A 15,784-nucleotide genomic window follows, 5' to 3' on the forward strand; every position below is an offset into this window, starting at 1 on the left:
AGTTAGGGAGAGCTAGGGTTGGAGGGGCTGTTGTTACTCGGCTGAATTAACTTGCGCCAGCTTCCTCCCTGCTCAATATTCTGCATTTAGTCCATTGATCCTTAGCGTTGGTATCTAAATCCGGTCATTCTTCTTGTGAGTAAGTTTTCAGGGCTTGTGGACTCGGCCATTTGATTCTCAAGTCATGTATACATATATATATATATATATATATATATACACACACACATACACACACACACACACACACACCCCACACACATATATATTTTCTGCTTCTCTCTACTCATTCGTCTGCAGTCTAACCTGTGGCTGAGAACTTGGCTGGAGCCTGCTAAGTCTGCCTTGCTGCAGTGTCTGTCCTCTCCTGCAGGCCCTGGGGGAGCCAAGGGATCCCCACTGCATGGGTGCCCTCACCGCTGCCCCTCAGGGATTCTCCCAGGTTGCTTGGCCACTGGAATTCAGATCTATGCGTTGGCATTCCTAAGAGGGACACCGTGTTTCTAGATTAAATTTGCATGAGGTTGGAGGGGATAGACCTTTCTTCCTTTTAAACCCACCTTGGCAGTGCGGCTATTACTTAGACTTAGATCCTCAATAGAGCCACTCTGCAGTGATGCTATGGCCCGGAACCAAGGCAGCAGCTGTCTCTCTGCATCCCCAGCTTCAGCTCCCTCTCCTGATGTAGAAGCCCACATAAATTCACTGTACATTTTCCAGACTGTAGGAAATCTGCTCTTTGCAGAAAATGGAGAAATAGAGGAAAACATGAAGATTAACGTACCATTTTTATGATCTGAAAGACTTATATTTTAAAAATCACCTTAGCATATGGAGAAATAACTTCTTTTAACACCTTGGGTGTTTTTTCTGTCTCCTCCATGGTATGCATACACTAGCAAATGACATTCACCGTTTAAAGAATATTTTAAAATTTACGTATACCATTTGGAGTCTTATATTTGTTTCTCCATTTAACCTGTAAATGTTTTTCCTAAGTTGTGAAATATTTTTGAATTTTTTAAACTAAATAATTTGTTGAGATACAGGTATCATAATGTATGTAGGTATAACACGATAGCTATTTGTTTTTCTCTATAGTGTTATCAGGAAAGATAGTTATCCAACTATTTTCTGTTTCAGGGAAGCATCTTAGATGGTTTATTTTTATGTGAATCTTTACTCCTCCTCTAATTACTCCCTAGGGGTAGAACGGGGTGGGGGTGGGGATGAAATCTAACTTTTCAGAAAAGGTGCCCTTTCACACTCCCACTGAAGCGTGGGGGGCTGTTTGTCTCACCAACTCTTCACCATTTTGCTCTTGTCATCCCTGGATTTTATGTTACAGATTGTGCTGAGCCTTGAGAGACCGTCTGCTTACTGTCTGACCCTGTGCCCCTTGTCAGTCAGAGTGTCAATGGGGTACCTAATGAAAAGGAATTCGGGGGACTTCCCTGGGATTTCGCCTTCCGATGCAGGTTTGATCCCTGGTCTGGGAGCTAGTATTCCCCATGCCTCAGGGCCAAAAAACCAAGGCGTAAAGCAGAGGCAATATTGTAGCAAATTCAATAGAGACTTTGAAAATGGTCCACATCAAAAAAAAAAAGTCTAAAAAAGAAAAGGAACTCAGCACCTCTTCTGCGCCCTCCTCTCTACCTGGGAGAAAACCGAGGCCAGGGCATTCATTTCAAGATGCCCTACTGGTTCGTGGTTGCTACTAGCTGGGCTCTGTTCTTGGGCCATATCATCTCTTTTCCACTCCCAGCAGGTTCCGGAACCTCTCCTAGAGGCGTGTGTGCCTGGGCTGATAGCTTTCTTGTTCAGTTACTATTTGAAACCACAAAAGGCCACGTACAGGTGTCTCTGATTTGACTTGTGGGTTTACATCTCCTCTGCCTGATACATTGGGCTGAGACCTCAGGGGCCAGGCTTCCCTTTGAGCCAGGCTGATTGGAAGAGGGTCCTCCCGCAGCGAGGACTCCCCCACTCCTCTGGGCACTTCACAGTTAACAGGGCGGCTTCCCAGCTTGTCTGACATTGGGAAAGACTCGTGGGGGCCCAGCCAGGCTTCTGGGAACCGGGAGTCAGACTGCCCAGACCCGCTGCCTGCACGTTCAAGGCCAGCTGGGCAGTTTGGGGTGTGGGAACGCAGCTTGAATTCACAGGATGACGTCGTTGTGTGTGTGGTTGCTGCTCACTGAACCACTTTTTTTTTCTTTCAAAACTTGGCTCCTGTTGTGCCGAATTTGCAGCACCCGTTTATCGATTTGCTTTCCGTGTCCATTTTTCCAGTTGTTTCCAATTCCCCCCTGCCCCGCCAGTCTGACAGCCTCATGCCCTTGTTTATTTCTCCATTGCCGGAGCCACTGAGAACAGAGCCTTTCCCCAGAGGATTGAAGCCCAGCTAATGCTGCGAGGCTAGGCAGTTCCTGGTCCCCTGGCTGGGCTCAGATCTGCCGGCTCTGTAGGGTGGGTGCAAAAGCAGAAAGCTGAGAGGCAGCGGAGGAACGGACACATTAATTGACTACACCTGAGACAACACTGAGAAAATATCCTATTTTGTTTTCCTTAAGAAAGTGGCAGAGTTCCAAGACTTCCCTTACAGTTTTCCACGGCCTCTCCTTATATCTGAAGACAAGAGTTCTGAAATCTTGACTGTTGGGCCTTTTCAACATATTTAATATTACAGAATTTCCGTAAGCATTCTCCCTACAAAGACTGTATGTAAAGTTTGTGCCCAGAGGGCATTTTTCTTATTGAAGTTGAAACTCTTGCACATGGCGGGGTGGGCAGTAATAATGAAGTGTTGATTTGACCTCAGGTGTCTTGACACCAGTGTGGCTGTATAGGGACATGGAAAGAATTAGCTTTCAGGGTCCTCCTGCCTCAATAAAGGAAAATTGTTTCCAAGCTAATTAATACGGTTTATTCACTATTAGGCAGTAGTACGTGGAATTGGATCCTGGGAAGGAATGATGCAGCTGAGCTAAGGGGAAAGTATGTCAGGTCACAGCGTGTTAATTCCGTCATGTCCAGCGTTTCCCTCTTCAGAGGGCGTAGTCTTTTCCTTGGTTTTCCCAGTGTGACAAGCACACCAGAATTCCACACTGCTTCGTGCCTGATGGGCTAGGCCTTTCTGGGGGTGCGTTAATACTGAGAGGCTGGGCAGGTGCATAAATACACGTGGGGAGGGGAGGGGGGCCCTTCCCAGGTGACTTGGGCTTGTGCCTTCACTGTGTCAGCCTGAGGTCCTGGTTAGGGGCAGATCACACACCTGTGGCCCCGAGTTCTGAGTGCGGGGAGAGGCCACATCCTAGCAGCTGCAGGCCCCTCCCACTCCCCATGTTGCTCAGAGATGCCTGTCTGTGCCCCCAGCAGCCCCCCAAGCACGCAGCTCTGGTTACCCCGCCCAGTCAGCTGAGGGCAGCCAGAAGCCATCCCTTTGTGGGTCCTTCTGCATCCCTGGATGTGTGGCAGACCTGCTGAGGGCGGTCAGGTGTGAGCCGGGAGCTGGAGGGGGTGGGGAGGGGCCCGGGCTGCTCAGGGGTCCCGTGGAATGTATCCCAGGAGCCGCGGCCCCCGGCCTTGACTTGGCTTCTGGCACCTCTGTCTGGGCACGTCCCGCTTTGGCCAGAAGGACTTCTTTCTTGCTGATAGGGGCGGGTCGGTTTTAGGGGGTGGACATTTCGTTTCTCTGTGGATTTCTGGGTTCCACATCTACTCGGGACTTTTCCCCGCCTGCCACCCTTGAACTTGAGATAGTTGTAAGGCCCTGCTGTGGACACGTGGGCAAGCCCCTGGCACCCGCGTCCCATGTCCTCACATCCTCATCGTGATTCCACCGTGGAGGGTCACTCCCCTTTTGCACAGATGGACACCCTGAAGTGGTGCTGCGTGGCTAGCGTGTGCAGCAGGAGGGGTGAATAGGTTGACACAGGGCTTGCACGCAGACCTGCAGGTCACCACGGCTCCCTTGAGCTGGGGCTCAAGTTCCGCGTCTGTGGGTCCCTCTTGCAGCAGCCCATGGGCAAGTGGCTCCTTCTGCCCTGAGGCACTGGTGGGCAGCAGGTTGCCCCGAGGTAGCTGTGGGCCCTGCAGCTGTGGGCGGACCAGCATTTCCTGGAAGGCGATACATCATCACTTCAGCAGGGCTCAGTCTTACATTCGATAACAACAGGTGCCCTCTTGAGAGGGCCAGCCAGCAGCGTCCGAGCCAAGAGAACATTGATGAGAGAGAAGGCCGGGTTTCTGGATGGTTCTTCCCCCGGTCCTTTGTTCCTTTTCTGAGCACAGCCATGCCCGCCGGACTGTCACCAAGGGGAGGGCGAGGCCCCCCGGGGTGGGGGGGAGCGTGTAGGTCCCTCAGAGATGTGGTGAGGAGTATTGGACTCTTAGGCCAAACAGGAACCATTTATCTCGTGATGTGAGCAGAGACTGGTTTGGTTCTTAGCAGACTCTGATGATGACAAGCTTGTCCTGTGTCCTGGAGCCGCGTGCCAAGCCTGCTGAGGACTGGATTTACTGAGTACTGGCTGTGCACAGGCTGAGCGCCGAGCTCCCCGGGCATTACCACTGTGAAAGGACCTGATCACCTGTGAGGCAGATGCTGCCTTCTCTATCTCAGACAGGACAGAGTCCCAGGGCGTTGGTCACCTTGACCCGTGGATCCTGGGCTGCTTCTCTGCAGTGTCCTGTTAACTCCGTGCTCTCTCCTTTGTCCTTTCCCACTAGCCCCTCTATTGCAGTAAATCTGTGGGGGCCAAGGGATGATTCCGCAGACTACTTTCTGGTTCTCTGTTTAAGTAGTAAGCGTGCATGGGGCCCCCTAGATCTGAGATGAGCCTGGCGTGAAGGAGGGCAGGTTCCAGATAAGGCCAGTGCTCTCCTCAAGCCTGGGCCTCCTGCTTCTGTCCAGTTACCACACGAGGATCTCTCTCCGGCTAATAAATGTCCAAGCCAGGCCTCACTTTTGCTCACTGGCCAGCCGGGAGGAGGGGAAGCAGTGGGTGAAGGGGCCCCCACCTGCCATAGCAGGACAGAGGACGGGCGTCTTAAAGCCTAGATGACCCAAATACGAGTCAGGCAGAGCAAAGAATTCAAGTGGGGCTCAGGCAGGCCCCGAGTAGTAACAGGAGCTGACACATCAAAGCGTTAGAGGCGTTAGGAATAAGTTCACGCAGAGTAAGTGCAAGTAGGTGGGCACTTGGTGCTGAGGGGGAATGCCGGGGCGCCCACGCTGAGCCTGTGTGCCCCTCTTCTCTCTCTGGAGTTTGGATGATGCAGGGCACAGAGCAGAGTGCAGGAGCCGTTCTGAAAGAGGGCGAAATTCAAGTGGGGGCCAGGCCGGTCCTCCTGGAATGAGCCGGGGCAGAGTCTCTCAGGACCCCCCCTTCCAGACCTTTTTAGAGCGCATCTCATTCAGTTTCAGCAAAGTAGACTTATTAACTATAGACCTACAAGGTAATTTTCATATGCCCGACTCAGTGTAAGAAGAAACTAAAAATCCAGGTGGTGGGGACCCTTCTAGGCGATGTGTCGTGAATTTATAAGTTTCCTATATGAAAGCCCCAGCGCTGGCTTGGACTCCACCAGGCTCTGGGTACTGCTGTTCCCTCCCTGTGTGTGTGTGTGTGTGTGTGTGTGTGTGTGTGTGCGTGCGCGCGCGTGCGCGACCCCCTCATCGTCATCAACTATGGGTGGAACACATTTGCCAAGTGACGTTTAGTAGATTCACCGAGGTTGATCATACGGGCCAAAAATAGATGCCCTTTTCCTTGGCCAGAAGCAGCAAGTGAACTTGGAGCTGCCTGGCATTTACTGGCCGAGGCCGAGTTACTTGGTGGAACAGCCCGCTTAGCTTCCTGGGGCTGCTCGTGTAGGAGCGGTGGTGATTTTAATTAGCTAAGTCGTTTCTGTGTCTTGTATACTCCTAGAAGTTCTTGGAGGAATCCTGCCAAGAACATTTCCCCTGGCACATCTGCGGGGCACTACTCCCTGTTGCACTGTCATCAAGTATCTACGGAAACAAGTGTTTTTGAATTTTTAGCCTTTTTAGCCTTTCTGTAGCTGCATTCTTTTTAAGTACTTCTTTCCACCTTCACGTAACAATGGGCACTTGCTTTAAAGATTCTGACAGTCTTCCAAGCTTTTTAACGTTCTTAATCCACTAAATAAGCCGTCACCGTTCGCTCGGGCAGTCTGCAGGCTCTTCTGAATTTTTGGCTTAAAATTCCGTGAAATGTCACCGGCCGAGTTTAATTACTTTGTTTTTAGTTCCTGTTTGTTTTAGTTCCTTGTTTAATTACTTTGACTATGAAGTATCTCAAGGAAAGAACCTGTGCCCACCAGTAAGATTAGGTAGGTGTTAACATGTTGCCGTTGTCTTCAGACCTTAGTTGAAAAGAATGTTACAGACAGGTATATGTATATATGCAGTTATATATGCAGTTAGTTAAATATTTGATTTCCTGCTGTATCCCAGACGTGGAAGACTTTGGAGATGAATAATGCGTGATCAAGGCATTTAAACATTCAGAGACTTGGCGATGGGTAGAGTATGTCACAGCCTGGCAGTCAGGAGTGAAGGTGTCACAGATGTCTAGGGTATGGGTTTTGAAGGGTGGACGAGAGTTTGCTAGGCAAGCTCTCGCTGCCTCCAAAGGCTGGTTCCTTGGCAATAATAGATGCTTAGTCAACATGAAACTACTGTGTCATTAGAGGCTTGGAACTACTGAGAGCCCACGCCCGTCCCTCCTTCCTAGCATTTCAGAGGCTGGGATGTCTCTGTTCTCTGCACCCATCTCCCTTGAATTGGAAAGTTTGGGGTGTAAGGTGGTGTGGAGGCACAGTGGGAGTGAATTACTTCTTGACCTTGGGTATTATGGTAACCCTGACCATGGGGACCACTCTCTTCCTGCTGTGAACTCTTGTAATTGCGAAGTAGGAGCTGGCTGGTGTCAGGACTTGGACCCTTCCTTACATTAGAACACAGGAGTATGGTTTTCTTCTGAATGGTTTGAAAAGTAGAGTGCAGCTGGGAGACTGGTTACAGTAATTTCATACATTTAAAAAATATTAATCAACTGTTTGTATCCTGACTGATTGTAAGGTGAGCTTGGAGATGGTCAGGGATGGCTGCAACAGTTCATTCTCACGGGACTTGAGAAAGGACTACCTTAAAACATGGACGCCCCTGGTGCCATAGCAGCTCCAATATTGAAATTGCATCTGTCCTTCATGGGAAAGGCACAGAAAAGATACCTGGACACGCCTACTGCCCAGGTGTTTGCCTTTTCTGTCAGCCCCGGGGAGGAGTAACTTCCTCGCCTGCCCCCTCTTACTGCTTTGTGTGCAAAGGAAGTGGTTCAGATAATGTGGATGGTCCCATGTATTTCCTCTTCATTCCATGTATACTAAAATAAGTGTGAGTGCTGTTTAATGCATCACCTCATTTCATATTGCCTTTGCCAAGAAAGTGCAATTTTATCGAACATTAGGATTGAATTCCTAACTGAGTAATCAATTTCAGTAGTAAGTTAAAGCACCTTCTCTTAATGACAACTGCAACCGTTCATCAGTTACAGCGGATTAAGAGTTGTCAGCATTTATGCTAATAGCACTTATAAACCGTGGGCTTCTGAATTCCATATTTCTCAAACAGTTGGTAAGACTTCTTGCTGGAAGATAATGTGATTGTTTTGTCCCTTTGCTTGCTACTTGGAGATGCAAAGAAGTTAAATGACATTTTCACGGCGATGACACAATATCACCTTCTGGTTTTGCACACTTGGCTTCGTGTCAAAATAGATGGAAAGAGTTCATTTGTTCTGGTGCTCTACTGTTTAATTTGATCTGGTGTGTGACTAAAGCAAGACAAATAGTATTTTTAATGAAACCATTTAATAACCTCTGGTAGCTTAGAATCGAAGGCATTGGAAAAATGCAATTAAAGGATGGCTAGATGTAAACAAGGAAAAAATCACTGCTTCAGCTTCACTGATCCGATTCATTTTGCTTTCAGGGTTTCATCGCCTTAAATGGTTTTGAACCAATGAAGCTGGATTCTCTTAAAAAGACGGAGAGCCCATCGTGTGAACTATAGAGTTTGTGGACACATTTATATTGGTGAGTTATTGTAAAATATCTCCAGGTAAAAGTTCAGGTTTTTCAAAACCCCCTCTGGAATGTGTTTTCAATTTGTTGATGACTCTGGATCGCTGGCAGCCGCGGGATGTTTCACCGGGACGTCTAATAGCGGGATTATATTGATTGTCTTTCAATTAATTGCATCTGGTATTTTCATTTATCAAAAGCAAGATACATGTAATTAACTCTGAAGCAGTATAGTTCAGTGTAAAAGTGATCGTTGCTGCTGCCGCTGCTGCTGTAGAGATAAGTCAATGGAGATTACACCAGGAAACTCGAGTCAGGATGGAGCCGTGTTAGGACTTCTCGACATATTAATTACAAAGAATAAAAATGAATTGGGGAAACAGTCCACGCCACCTCGAGTGGCTTGGGCAAAATGGTAGATGGACGTCTTTAGGGAGACAGCAGCTTGCTGAGGATGGCACATCTTTAAATGAGCTAAGATTTTTAGACTTGCCGACCTCTAGGATGTCTTGAACATAGAATGGTTTTCTTCTGGTGGAATGGATTAGGGGTGTGGGATGTGGGCTGAGGAGAGCCTTCAACTGTCTGCTTATTTGGAGTATGGTTGAGAAAATACCAATGAATGGAGTTCAGTCTTCCCTCCGTAGCAAGGACTTTTGGGGGTCCTGAGTTAATTTCAACATGCCTTTAGCCATTTTCCACAAAACCTAGATCTTAGACTCTCAAAGTGGCAACTTCTCAGAAATGATTGATTTTTATCCCGTTGAAAAAAATGTTTTCTCCTTGAGCTGACAATGTCATCTTAAAGCCAGAAAAAAGCGTGTGAGCCGTTTCTCACCGTTCTTTCTGTCAACCCCCAGGCTTGTTTCCTGCAGTATTGAGTAGGACAGACCCTCAGGTTTGGAGAAAGGTCAAAGGCCCACAAGGAATTTGTACAACAGATTCCCTGCCTGAGAATCCTGGGCAGATTCCAGCACACACGGTCTGGAATAAATAATAACAGAAAGAAATGTTGGCCTTAAAATGCAGCCTTAGGCACGGCTTTAGCCGGTGACCGCCAGGGGGCCCGAACTGACCCTCAGTCTCAACCCAACCAGTGGGTGTGGCCCGGGGAAGGGTCTCACTGCCTTTTCCCATGGAGGAGGGTCAGTTGCCAACAGCAGGGCTGCTGCTCCGGACCTGGGCTCACGGAGCCCACTCCCCAGCAGGTCCCTCTGGGAGGCCTTATTTGTGACGTGAGTAGTTGTACTGGGGTGGTCCCCATGAGCCCCCGCCTTGTGGAAACCCGGAAACCTTTCCCAAGAGTGATCTGAGAAGGCTGCCCCGCCAAAGGCCACGGCAGAGCATAAAGTTCACAGAGGGTTACTTATCAGAGACGACTCCGTAATCTTTGAACAATTCTAAGAATCTTTGTACTGGGGAGATGAGAAACTAGAAATATCAGTGAACCTTCTTTTGGGGGTGGGACACGGGTGTATCTATTAGTCATGATGGCCACTCTCAACCGTATACACTCAACTTTGCCTTTTAAGGCCAACATTTATTTCTTTTCTGGCTCTCACTCATTCTTCTGAAAGAAACCTTTTTTAAAAGACCCTGTGTGCTGGAATCTGCCCGGGGTTCTCAGGCCGGGATGTTGTTGTACACATTCTTTGTGGACCTGGGGTTGGTAGGGTGTTAATTCCAGGACTGGGTAATGGCACTGAGGATGTTTTCAGTGGGTCACAGTGATGGAAATCCGTCAGACCCCCACGGTTGTCCAGTTCCATGTCCAAGCACTGCCAGTGCCCGATCCTTGAGTCCTTCACAGAAAGTCACCCGAGGTTCACCTGAGGGAGCGTCTCGGCTGGGTGCCAAGACTTGAGAGTGATGCTTGGTACGTTTTGTAGACACCACGGGGTTGGAAAACTACTTCTCTAAAGATAAGAATGTGGAAATCCACAGTATAAGGATGAAATGGGCTTTTTAAATATCAAGAAATGGTTACATAACAGCATTTTCATTTGACTCAACCTAATAATTGAACCACTGCGGGATCCTGTTTATCAGCGATCTCTGTCTCAGAGAGAGGAACATTGACATTGCATAAATGCATCCAACATCAGAATGAAATTGCAACGCCATTCCCGATAGCAAATTCTCCCCTAGCACCTAGCACGCGCACACATTTGGCCTTGTACAATGGTTCTCAGCACTTATGTGTTTTGGGCATAATTTGGGGTAACAGTTTTTGATAGCAGTCTGGAAGAGCTTGAGAAGCTCGGTGTAACGTTGGCGTTGGCCCTCATTAGAGCACGGCCACCATGCCTGGAGGATGCCTCGTGGTGTCTGTGACCTCACCCACATTGACTGTGACCCCGATGGCCTGGCTGCTCCCCAGCACTGGGCACCCTGCCAGTGGTTTAACCTTCGTCCCTGACCACCCCCCTGTACACTCAACAGGGTGTGGTTCTCGCGTGTCCCAGAAGCATGTGTTAGTTCTTGGCTCTTTTCTCTGTGGCTTGTCACTGTGCCCAGTACATTGTACCCCACTCGTTGGATGGCTACTCATTCAGCCCCAACTGCAGTCAATACCTAGCAGCACAAGAGGGGTATCTTGAATTGCAGCCAGAGCAAGGGACCACATGTTGATTTCAACCTGGTAGCTTACCTGTTGAGATCTCCTAGACAAATCCTTTTTAATGTAGGCAGAAGAGAAGGAAATAGACAAAAGCCACAAAATTCATGAAAAGTCACAGTCTTGGAATGGCAAACCTGTGTGGTGCTAGAACCATTTATACGTCGTTTTTGTCCTCTTAGTATATGTGTGCGTGCCCTCGCTTAAAAGCATTCTATTTCTGTTATTCTAGACCTGATAGTCTGGTTTGTGGCTTTTTTTCTTTTCATAACTTCAAATCAGACATGTCAGCCTCCTCCCCCCGTGCAAAGAGGCTCATTTGGTCATCACTAATGAACGACAACACGCTACATTGAGATCTGTTGCATTTTGCTCTGCTTTTACCGTCCATTCTGTACGTCATCGCTTGCTACGGTGAAACCCCGACGTGCTCCGTGGTTCGCTGACTTCTGGAACCAGACTTAGTTCTCCAGTGGTTCAGATGGGCCGTTGTTTTTCCTTGTGCCATTTTGTTATTAAGCATTAATATTTGTAGCGGTACCAAGTTACCTTGTAATTTTAACAAAAGCGTCAGGGAAAAATAAGTGCTTTTTGTCAAATGTCTACAGCTAAGTGGAAATGCAAATCACAGCCCTTAGCTTTTATTCTGTAAAATGATGGTGGCGTAGCAGTGGCTGCGGTTTGTCAAAGACGTGACAGCGTATCCGGCTGCCGCACCCAGAGAGGCTTGTGCACTGCTTTATGTTGACAGATTGCAATGATGATGTGGAAGCTTGACCTGCCCCACAAAGCACCAGGGAAAGGTGATCTGGGGTTCCCCTGGTGCTGGTGACTCAGAGGGGAGGGCCTTGCAAGGTCTGTTGTAGGGTCCAGGCTGCTCTGATCTGAGTGTGGCTTTAGTGGGCCAGTGGGCCCCATTAGGCCCTCTGCCCTGTTTCTGCCAACACAGCTTTCTTCCCCGCAAAACAGAAGGGAAAGTATTGCTTTACTCCAGAAATAAATGCCTACACCTTGCAGTGAGTCTGACTCTCGCTGCTTGAGCACTGGAGGGAGCTGGCTGTGGTCACGCTGGGCCTCGTGTTGTGGCCTCCAGGGTCCCCTTGAGTTCTTGGCCTGCCCTGGCCGTCACCCGTCCACTCTTTCCATGCAGCCTGCACTAGGGACGTGTGATCCTGCTCCGGTTTTTAGACTAGAGGCACAACTGCCAACATCGGAAAACACAAACCAGAGCAACATACGCTGGGCCTTTCATCTCCAGGGGACTGTCTAGATGAGAAACAGCCAGGAGGCCGAGACGGGGGCGACAGGGAAGATGTTGGTGGAGCTTCGGCCCGGGCTGTCTGCGGAGAGGGGGGAGGGGTGGGGTCTCAGCTGGAGCTCTGGGGTCTTGGTTCTTGCTTGTGTTTTATTCATGAGCTGCAGATCCACGTTCCCGTAGGAGCCCTTCTCTGGGAGGTGTTGATTCAGCCCTTGTCCTTTCCTCCAGGGAATTTCCAGATCCCAGCAAGGCTCCTGGGTAGGAGGACCAGAGAGATCATCCACCTAGTCCCTTTGTTCTGTTTTCAAAGTCTGTCCTTGTCCCGGTCACATGGGGGTCAGGCCCCTATCCCCTACCTTCTGGTGGGTCATTTTCTGCTCTGCTGGTGCTGTCCCCACCTCCCAGCCCTCAGGACTGGTTCTAATCGACCAGCGAGGCCAGGGAGGTCCGGAACTCTGTCATCCATGTGTCCGCAGTAAGCTAGCCTGCCTGTACTTCCTGGGGTTCCCGGCCAGGGAGGGTCTCTACCAAGCTGTGTTCCTGCTGGAGGTCTGTGCCTGGGAGGGATGGCTCCTTGCGGCCATAGGAGAGCAGCGGGGCCACGGCCCTCTCTCCTGGTGGAGCAGGGCTTGGGTCAATACTGAGCATGCCATACAGCGTTGCGTGCGGACACACTAGGTATGTGGCCCTATCTTCCCAAGATCCTATAACCTTAGCTAAGATCCCTGTTTTATTTTTATTTTTTTTTTTTGCGGTACGCGGGCCTCCCACTGTTGTGGCCTCTCCCGTTGCGGAGCACAGCTCTGGACGCCCAGGCTCAGAGGCCATGGCTCACGGGCCCAGCCGCTCCGTGGCATGTAGAATCTTCCCGGACCAGGGCACGAACCCGTGTCCGCTGCATCGGCAGGCGGACTCTCAACCACTGCGCCACCAGGGAAGCCCCAAGATCCCTGTTTTATTAGCGAAGCACTTGATGCTGAGATCATATGCCAGCACACGGGGCCCATGAGTAGACCTGCGGCTTGGACACTGATGGTGTAACCCCAGGCTCAGGGTTCCCTTGGTCCCTGCGGAAACACCGCAGTCCTGTGACTTGCTTTGCCAGTATGCAGGATCCCTCTGTAGTGATGACTTCGTCGTGATGACTTCTGGGGTCCTCAGCTTTCTGGGAAGTTCACGTTCTCGTGTGCATGGTGGAGTCCATCCCTGCCTCAAGCACTTGGTCCGTGGGAAGGGGGGCTGACCATGGGCTGCCCCTTGTCCCCAGGGGTGTGGCTGTGTGCAGGGAAAGCACCTCTAAGGCCAGCCACGATGGGAACCTGAACAGACCCCACACAGAAGCATTTCTGCCCCTGGCCTCCCAGTCGACAGAGGAACAGCAGCCCCAGGTTATGGGACAACTAGAGGCCATTGTCACTGGTCTGCTCCTTACCATTTCCCTGGGACGTGGAGCATGTATGTGTGAGAGGGAGGGAGAATGGGAGGAGTGGATGGAGGCGCGAGCCTGCGTGGGGTAAGGGCCAGGCGTGTTGAAGGAAATGATAGTTCATGTTTGCTATAAGCTTCGGACTGAGGATGTTCATGTCACTGTGTGAGTGGGTGGGGAAATGAGCTTTCTCATTTAAAAATGTTTGGGTCTCAGTCCAGCGCTCTGGGTGTCATTAATGGGAGAGGAAGAGCTTATTTCTTTGTATAAATATTTTTGTTTAGCACTTGTATGTTACCACTGCCAATGTAACTACTATTTCTAGAATGCATTGGGCCAATAACATCTTTTTAAAATATAATCTTACTTTTAGGTCATTTTGGTGATCATTCCATTTAGATTTTTGTGGAGGAACACAGCATCTCTCCAGGTTCAAGTGTAAATCTGGCATTACTTTCAACTTAGCCTCAAATTCCTCAGCTGCAAATGCTAAGGAAATACTCCACCGCTCAAGAAATAGCCCACACGTGATGCGGAAAGAACCGGGGTACTTACAGAGTTCTTCATCATTTAATTTCTGGATCCTGATTTGGTGCATTTTCCAAAGTAAGGCTTTAGGAAATGTCTGAGGATTCAGCGGTCCCCGGTGGAGGTTGTCCCCAGGACCGTTGCCTGCGGCTTCCCCCTTCCCTGGCGTCCACCTAACAAGCAGCTCAACACATTTGCTTTATTGAGTGATTGATTCCTTTATTTTTGGCAACCTTGGCAACTCCCACCTGGACCCGTGCTGTTAAAAACAAAGTCTTCCTGGTTAACTGAACACATTTGCAATTCACTCTCTCTGCGTAGCAATTAAGATAATTCCCTTTAAAAAAAAAAAGAAATAATTCTCTTAGACTCCTACCAGCTAAAGATAAATAGGAGGTTTAAAAAGAAAGTGCTTCGTAATTCATTGGTTTGTGCGTGAGCAGGCAGCCTGGTAACAGACGAGAATGTCTGCCGTGAGTGGACCCCTGTGCAAGGAGTGAAATGGGACATTTTTTCTGTCCTTCTCTTCGGCAGCAGCCCGAGCAGTGACATTTATACATATTTCATAACGTGGTTCCTTTAGACAGAGGGAGCAAACAAATCAATTTCTCAGCAGTATACTGTGTAAAGGAAACAGCAACAACCTGTGGGGTAAGTTACAGAAGCTGTTAAGATTAATTATATTCGGCAAGAAGATAGAACGTTAGGGAAAAAATGCGGATGTGTGGGGGTGAAAAACACAAGCCACGGATGAGTAGCAGTTCCGAACATCTGATGCCGGTACTTAATTTCCATTTCTTCATATGTGTCTACTGATCAACTCCAGTGGCTCCCACCCGGGACCCCCCATTCCGTCTTTTCTCGAGGCTGGTGGATCAGATGTCCTCGTGAGCTTCCAGTTGGATCCGCTTAGAGCAGCCTTGATTTATCGGACAGTATTGTGCTGTCTTTTAATATAGGAGATTTACAGAAAATGAGTTCGTGGCAAAGATATCTGGTTCCTGTGTCTTGTAACTCAATACCTGGTCTGTGGTCGCCTCCCTTCTTCTGGTTCAGCTATACATTGTTTAACTCAAAGGAAACCTTTGTTGGCCTGGGCAGGGTGTAACCTGCAACTCCTTGGAAAACTCAGCCGAAGCAGCGGCAGGGCAGCGATCCATTTCGTCAGGTCCGGGGCGGGGGTGCTGTTCGCTGGGCGGTGCTTTCGATCTGGATACCAGAGCCTCAAAACAGGCCTTCCCCCCACTCAGGAGGAGCTTTGGGGCAATGCAGGTTTACTGGGTGCCCCTCGGTTCATCCGGTCACGGCCACCTGCGTCCCACCCCTTCTGCAGACTGAAGACAGGTGTCCACAACCCAGGAATGGAAATGTGGAAGAAGCACTGTGGGAGGGTGGGTGCGCAGTCCTGCAAGATACTGACTCAGGACGCCCTTGGCCTCATCTGCATCTCTTAGTCAATATTGATAACCTACTGGGCTTGTCTTTGCTGGGTGCCCATCACCCCCCTAGCACATTTGGGTCCTCACTCATGTTCGCTGGTGCAGGAGGGTTGCCCAGTCATTATAACACAGAAACCCAGGACTTCAGACTCTCTGATGACGCTGAGGCTTCTGACTCTATCAGGTGGAAGTAGACAAAGGTTTTGTGAATGGACTCGGATTCAGGATTAGTACTCTGTTAACATGGAATCTTCCAGAGTGATTTTCACAAGCTCTGTGAGGCAGAGGTCACGTCCGATGCCCTCATGGTCTCCTTGATTTTCTGTACATGGTTCACACGTTACAGATGCCACAGGACTCTTTCGAATGAATGAATCCCAGGCTGCAGAGGGACCAGGGAGGTG

At 49.3% G+C, this 15,784-nt stretch overlaps 2 protein-coding genes across 2 annotated transcripts in view; one reads left to right on the forward strand and one right to left on the reverse strand.

The window, feature by feature from the left end:
• The window catches only part of LOC136136588 (5E5 antigen-like), a 54,946-nt gene extending 42,311 nt beyond the window's left edge, over positions 1–12,635 (reverse strand). Inside the window, exons 1-3 of the mRNA XM_065894799.1 lie at positions 12,516–12,635; positions 11,968–12,069; positions 3,953–4,119 (exon numbers count right to left, since the gene is read on the reverse strand). Coding sequence (XP_065750871.1) covers positions 3,953–4,119; positions 11,968–12,069; positions 12,516–12,635 — 389 coding nt within the window. The remainder of the gene's footprint in view (positions 1–3,952; positions 4,120–11,967; positions 12,070–12,515) is intronic.
• The window catches only part of CTBP2 (C-terminal binding protein 2), a 163,577-nt gene that overhangs the window by 39,814 nt on the left and 107,979 nt on the right, over positions 1–15,784 (forward strand). The window contains exon 2 of the mRNA XM_065893803.1: positions 8,021–8,124. The gene's annotated coding sequence lies outside the window, so the exon portion shown is untranslated. The remainder of the gene's footprint in view (positions 1–8,020; positions 8,125–15,784) is intronic.

Source organism: Phocoena phocoena, chromosome 16 (genome assembly GCF_963924675.1).
Source record: "Phocoena phocoena chromosome 16, mPhoPho1.1, whole genome shotgun sequence".
Classification (NCBI taxonomy): Eukaryota; Metazoa; Chordata; class Mammalia; order Artiodactyla; family Phocoenidae; genus Phocoena; species Phocoena phocoena.